This window comes from Bombus huntii, chromosome 14 (genome assembly GCF_024542735.1).
Source record: "Bombus huntii isolate Logan2020A chromosome 14, iyBomHunt1.1, whole genome shotgun sequence".
NCBI lineage: Eukaryota > Metazoa > Arthropoda > Insecta > Hymenoptera > Apidae > Bombus > Bombus huntii.
In genome coordinates this window covers 6,709,035-6,716,311 of record NC_066251.1, presented here as the reverse complement: position 1 = coordinate 6,716,311, position 7,277 = coordinate 6,709,035, and the positions used below count along the sequence as shown (strand labels likewise).

The following is a 7,277-nucleotide window of genomic DNA, read 5'->3' as shown; positions in this document are numbered from 1 at the left end:
CACCGATTTATCTCGAACTACTCCGATATTCGCGATGCATGTTCTGATGCATACAAGCAGTACGCGTCTTACGATCTAAATTTAATCGTCAGCTATTTAAGTTTTGCATTTTTTTATTTATAACACCAACGCCGAAATGTCCCGTGTAATACTTTCATTTATCGCAACGTAATCGACCGTCACACTAGAAGAAATTACGTGCCGCCTTATATAACAACCGGTGAATAAACGAAAATCGAAAAATAAATGATACGATCTTTTGTTGTTAACCTTTCTCCAAAAAAGTACAATCTATTGTATTATGTTGTACTATGTAAATAAAAATTTTCAATTTATATCTCGGCAACTTATTGCACAAATATTGCATGTCCATTTTTTGTGAAATTTGAGTTTTCATATGCAATAAATAGTTCTTGATTGCTTTTTTATGTATAAAATAACTTTTATGTATAAAAATCATATTTGTATCTACTTCATAAATTTGTAAAAAATTATATTTTCTTCATTTTTTTTTTTTTTTTTTTTAGTACATACATATAGAAAGATATGTTCAAGAACCACGATTCACCTTTGTCATTTTATGTTCTTCAAAAGGATCAATGCACAATTTGCAACCAATTTTATAATAGCATTGATAAAGATAAATACAATGCAAGAAGTGTTTATTTAACTATAAAGTATCATTGAATTTTTTAAATTGTTTTTCTCGAAAATACTAAAATAAAAATTAATCTCTTGAAATTGTTTTTCTCGAAGACGCTAAAAGCGAACATTTTTTGTGCAGTAAGCCATCGATTTGTTGATCTATTGTAAGATTTGATATTATATGAAACATAGAATGTTAAGTTTCGTTTGCACTAAAGGAAATTGTTAATTTTTTTAATTTAAACATTTTATATTATATATTATGATAACATTTTCCACATCTGCATGTATTTTATTTCACGTATTACATGTCGTTATACATATGTAGACACATATATACTTATATTGACATAGTATCATAGATCTTCACGTGGATGTATGACATTATTGTCCAATAGACAATATCATGTAAAATATAATAAACTTATTTAATCTTTATATGATTTACATAAAATTTTATTGCGCGATAAGTGTTATGTTCATGTATAATCAAATATTGTGATCTATAATTCTTTCGATCTCCCTATTGGATATTTATATAACCTCATAAGTACGATCTTTTAAAGGTAAATCTCTAACTGCATTATTTTTTTTTAACTATCGTATTTAGAAATATATGAAATATTGATTTTATTAATAGGTAACCAAAAAGATAGATATATTATTCTTAACATTTTATATATTGTTTACTTTATGAAGGTAGAATTGCAATAGTTACAGAATGTCTGTGTTCTACCAATGCATTATTTGTCAGCATCCAAATGCTACTGTCATAGATTTACATAATCATCATATCCAACATCACAATCCAATAGAGTTATCGCAAACTATTATTAATCTTCAAGGCTTCAAAGTTTTGAATGATATGAAATGTACAAAAAAAAAATATTTGCGACCTATAAATTTAGGTGATAACAATAACAATGAAAATATATACAATCATGTTTTCATTAAACCTGAACCAAAATATAAGTATAAAAATGAAGCAATTAATTCACCAAAAAAATTTACTCATGATAATTGTTCGATAAACTGTAGTCAGTTTATTGCTTGGGAACGTGAATTGTATCAAAGAAAAGAAATAACTGATGAAGAATTTTTTAATATTACTGAAAGTCTTTGCACTGATCTAAATAAGAAGAAGCGTAGGGGAAGGAAGAAAAAAAATAAAACAGGTGTAGAAGAGACAAATATAAGAAATATGTTACAGCAAATCAATACAATTATAGGAATAGAGAATACAACTGTGAAACAAGTAAAGACTGAGCCTTGTGAAACAGCAACAACTTCATTTTGGAATAATATAGATTCCAGCGTTAATACAACTATTAATGAAGAATTCCTTGTACCAAAGATAACAAATCCAATAGAAAATACTGAAAAAAAACAGTTTACAGCATTGGAAGTAGTTAGCACTAATACAGATACAGATGTTTTGACATATCATTCATCATGTAATAACTTTCCTTGGAATTCTATTATTACTGTGAGTGATGATGAGCAAGAAATGTCTGTTGATGGAAAAAATCTTTACTCTCAGCCAGAGCAAATTGACATTGCAAATTTTCTTTAAACATAATATATGTCTTTTAGTTATATGGAAAATTATAAAGACTGAATGAAGTACAAATAATACAAATAATGTTTTTTTATATTATTATGAAATCTGATTAGTTTGTAAGTTTGTTACTTTCCAGATTTATGTTTGTGTGTAATATGAATATAAATAACAAAATTTTGTATTTTCTTTTTATTAACAAAAACAATGTTTTATATAAATGAGCATAAACAATTTATATAACAATTTTAATATGTTTCTTTATATATTAAATACATAAGTATTCATTCATTTTATTCTATATCAGCTGCATAAATAAGCACTGTATGAAAGTTTCGTTTTATTTTTATTACTCAAATTCTATGAGAAAAACGCCTATTATAAATGTTTCTATGTAATATATAAATGTACTTATAATAAAATCTTATTTTTATTATAAAATTTATGACATGATCTTATTTTAACTGTGGTGTGATGTAACTCATAAAATTATAAATTTAAAAGTAATGTAAGAACAAAAGGTGCATACCATACTTATGTAGAAGATCTGAGTTTTTATTTTGTGCAATCTATAAGGCACATTATTCATGATTAATAGCAATCCATTGAATTAACGTCTCCTTTTTTGTACATTGTTAATATATCATCCAATGTTGAATCAAAACTAGTGGAGTATGTGGTCAACCATCGCTCTTTCTCTTCGATATATGCAGTGATGTCCATATCAAAAATTGTTTGAAGAAAAACTTGCCTAGTCACACAAGGAATATATTGAAATGTTTTCTCCTCTGATTTTTGCGTTTTACTATCGGCTTCTATTGAATGTTTGTATATAGAAGCAAGTAGATTTGCATCATTAACATCTAGAATTTCTTCTATCACATTATTAGAATTACTGAGCATCTCACAATTGGAACTTGCAACATTATCCGGTGGTTCGTACTTAACATAAGAGGTATCTAAAGTGGCACTATCTTTGGGTAGAGGCAATGCTGGTAAAGGTTCATTAAGTTTATACTTCAAAAGGAATGCTTTTAATTTGTTTATTATAGTTGCTGATGTTTTGCATACTTCAAGATCACTGTCTTCTAGAGTAACCAAAAGGACCTAAAATGCAATGCAAGATGTGACTTATTGATTAAGAATTATGTAATGTAGATCTACTTACTCTCAAGCAATTTTGTTTCGCTAATTCATCTAGTGCTTTATTGAGCCTCCGCTTTATCTCAGTTTCATTTAAAGATACGATTTTCCTGTGTTCTTTTGAAAACGTTACTTTTGGAAAATGACCATCGAGTACACCTTGATCGGACAAATGCGATGTTATAACGTGATTCCAGTATTCAAGAGCACTTATCTTTACTTCCCAATGAAGATCAAGCACAGCAGTTTTTGCCATTGTCAATGTCATTGAATCAATAATATTTTTCCTAAAAAATAATTACTCTATCAATGATATTGAAATGACTGACAGCAGTGCTGCGCAACATTACTCACGACCATTTACGATGTACATATAATTCTTTCAGTAGAATTACTGCTTCCTTTCTGACTATGGCCTCGCTTTCATTGTTGAGTAGCATTATTGCAGTATTCTGAAGTAAAAGAATATAGTTTTATTATCAAATATTAATCGAAAATTATATACCTTTTAATGACACATACAGGTAAATCAAATTGCGATAATTTTTCTTTCCATAATTTATTTATACGAACAGTAGTTGAAAGAAAAACTAAAGCAGATGCTCGAACATAGCTTTCACTGTCTGTCTTGCTAATTTCAACTGCTAGCTGTAGAAACTCATTTGCCAATAAATATTCTTGAAACGCCGGATATTCTACAAATATTTACGCATATTACATATGAAAATAACATTATTCATAAATGATTACTTACTGTCTTCTGAAATTATAGCTATAGTATTTAAAACTTCCAGTACACTATCCCTTACTTCCCAGTTGACATCATGTAATCTTTTAAACAATGTTGGCCCAATTTCGTTCATGTGACTATCTGTTTCAATTAACAGTACTAAATCAGGCGGCATAAAATTCTGAATTGCTAACTTACATACTTTTAAAGCTTTCACGCAAATCTGAAAACAATATTCAAGCATATTTATAATGCACGAATTATAAACCATCTTATGATAAATATATCTAAACTTACTATAGGCAATGTTCCAGGGTGATTTAAAATTTCTTGAGCCAATGACAACAAGCATATAGTTTCTACACATTCTTGCCATTTTAGTTTAAACTTTTCTGTCATGACTGCTAAACCATTTAAAAGTGATGATAATAATGTAGGATGATCAACTATGGGATCCCCTTCTAAGGGAAACTTATATACTTGTTTCCTTGGTCCATTTTCCAAATGTGTTGCATTAGTCATACTATCTAAAGTTTCACTGCATGCATCTGGCACACAATTTTTTAGGACATGACACATTGCTTGAAAGACAATAACTGCAATATCCTGATATGAGAATACATATATATATATATATATACACATATATATAGAATTATTAGATATAACTATAAACAACATATTGGTAATAATTTATAACATTATTATCAAAAATTTTCATTGCACATACCCTATCCATGATGTCCATTATTTCTAAAAGCATGTCAATATCAACTTTGGCAATCTGTGCTACAGGTACATCATTTTTAAGTACAGCATCCCTTACATTGTATCCCAATCTTTGTACAGCTGTACATGTTACATCAAACAGTTTGGTAAGAAACATATCAAAAATATCAGAATCTTTATATGTATGTTTAATACATAAAGCCAAAGGCATAATCTATTTATAGAAAAAATATTTGAATTATTTACCATTATGAAAGTATAAAAAGCAAAGTACTCACCATTATAGATATAGCTTGATGTTCAAACTTATGTTCCTGACTGAAAGAAAATTCATGCAATGATTGTAACTTTTTCCAAAATATCATTAAAAATTTGTTTGTCTTTACTAATTCTACCACATATGCTTTGGAGAGAAGCATTATAGATATATAATTCAATTCAGTGTAGAACTTCAGTGTTGTTTCTGTTTCTGTTTTTTTACCTCCTCTAATGAATTGTTTAATTGGAATGAACAAACATAGAACGAATAGCTTATGAATATGTGATAAAAGTTTTGTACTAATACATGCTTCAAACAGTGCTTTTACTCTCATTTCTAAATCAAGGAGTTCTTGGCATAATTCAGGTATTGTATTATCCATATCTGCAAACAGTGTATTCTCAATGATACTGGTTAACAGATCTAGCGTGGTACACAATAGCTTATTTTCTTCCAAATAATTATCTTGCAGCACTTGACATGTTTGAGTGTCAAAATTATTCGTTATCAATGGTGCTGCCATTGCTAAAATAACTTTTTTACAAAAATTAACATTTTGTTGTTCATGTGAGAGCAAAAGCCACAAAAATTTATGGCTTTCATGAGTAACATATAGCGTGTGATTCCAATGTGCATATTTTACAACATCCTTCCAAGCATCTATAAAATACAAATTTTATCATCTTATAACTCTATATACACATTAAAAAACACATATTATTTACCAGAATCTATAATCCATTGTCTACCACTTCTATGTTTGATTAAATTAGATAACATTGTAATATAAGCCATTTTAATAGATACTGGTAAATCATCTTTACGTAGGTTAAATATGTCACATAATCTGTTGTACACGTCTTTAAACTGCCAATAATGAAACCTTAATTCATTATGTGAAACTAATCCTATAAGTTTTAAAGTAAATATAGTTATAGGTTGGGAAGGAAGGCACTCAGAACTCCAAGTGTGCAGTGCTTTTAATACCCATTTTTGAAACAATTCATAATTCTCATAACTATTTGTGTCACCTGGAATTAAATGATAAAATACATGATGAAATATAAATTATATATGAATACAATGAATAAAAATGGAATAAACATAACAAAGATTAAAAAACGAATTCTTTATAATAATTTTACTATGCATTATGATATAATTTATAAAATAGTTTTCTTACACTCTTTAATATCTTCGGAAATGTGTGATAATAGAAGATCAAGATAGGTAGTAGACACAATGTTATAATTAGGCAACAGAAATAGCTGCAAAACTTCGGCTAATCTTTTATTATTATTTAACGATGACATTATGTTTTGATATGAAATTTTTGTATATTTGTGCGACATAAAATGTTTCTTTTTAGTTTCTTTACTTTCTGTTCATGCTTTTTTGTCCACTGATAATTTCAAAATACGCACATAATATTATCATCCATTGCTTTGAACAGCAAACTACTATTTCTATCACTCACATATTTTCTGCGTTTTATAACTCAAAAATCAGGTATGTAAATAAAAACTTGATTCCTTAATTAAACGATTTACAGATAACTGAACACTTGCATGGCCCGAAATAAAGAACTATTTCCAACAAACTTATAGGGCAATCATTTAGTGGTCTTGTTTATTTTTAGCGGGCTTTTCAAATTATCAATAATTGTATCTCTGATTTATCGTAGAATAATAATATATCTTTTTTTTCAAACAAACAAAACTATAAACAAATTTTAATCATTATAGGAGTATATTTTATTTCCTAGGATTATAAAAGTGTATAATTAGAATATATTTCTTTTTCCTTTAATATTTTATTCTACACGTTTCACTCGAAAAATAAAACTTAGAGTGGCTTGTAAAAATACGTACATAGGTATTCGTATACTTTTTATGAACACATTACGTGTGTTATACTTGGTTATACGAAATATTTTAAAATTTCATTCGCGCCATAACGACACTCAATTATCATAATTATATTGGTAAACTATTAAACAATTGTAAAAGTGTTTAGAAGTTGCAAAATATTTACCCTAAATTAATAATCTTATATTATATATGATATAATATATTATATTATATATAATCTCATAATAATATAATCTTATATTTAATAAAAAATTAATATACAGTATGAATAGTCATCTGAAGCATATAATAAGTATTAAAAATGATCCCACTGAATACTGAAACTTGTTAATATTGTGGATG

At 27.5% G+C, this 7,277-nt stretch overlaps 2 protein-coding genes across 4 annotated transcripts; one reads left to right on the top strand and one right to left on the bottom strand.

Annotated features, from left to right (window-relative positions):
* The first annotated feature begins 476 nt into the window (after positions 1-476).
* Positions 477-2,763, top strand: LOC126873275 (uncharacterized). The gene is made up of 2 exons (XM_050633988.1): positions 477-1,211; positions 1,286-2,763. Exon 2 carries the CDS (start codon positions 1,367-1,369, stop codon positions 2,216-2,218), a length of 852 nt encoding a protein of 283 aa, XP_050489945.1. The 5' UTR covers positions 477-1,211; positions 1,286-1,366; the 3' UTR covers positions 2,219-2,763.
* Positions 1,824-6,697, bottom strand: LOC126873268 (uncharacterized). 3 transcript variants are annotated; one of them, XR_007692353.1, is made up of 11 exons: positions 6,248-6,696; positions 5,790-6,095; positions 5,084-5,724; positions 4,807-5,019; positions 4,374-4,682; positions 4,101-4,299; positions 3,869-4,041; positions 3,701-3,798; positions 3,372-3,633; positions 2,733-3,310; positions 1,824-2,021 (listed from the first exon to the last, which is right to left on the bottom strand). XR_007692353.1 is itself a non-coding variant. In XM_050633975.1 (10 exons), the coding sequence occupies exons 1-10, from the start codon at positions 6,414-6,416 to the stop codon at positions 2,795-2,797; spliced, it is 2,883 nt and encodes a 960-aa protein (XP_050489932.1). In that variant the 5' UTR covers positions 6,417-6,697; the 3' UTR covers positions 2,533-2,794. The 3 variants fall into 3 exon arrangements, 2 of the variants coding, with proteins under 2 accessions (XP_050489932.1, XP_050489931.1); XM_050633975.1 differs by lacking the exon at positions 1,824-2,021 and having other exon boundaries at positions 2,533-3,310; positions 3,704-3,798; positions 6,248-6,697; XM_050633974.1 differs by lacking the exon at positions 1,824-2,021 and having other exon boundaries at positions 2,533-3,310.
* Between the last annotated feature and the right edge of the window lie 580 nt (positions 6,698-7,277).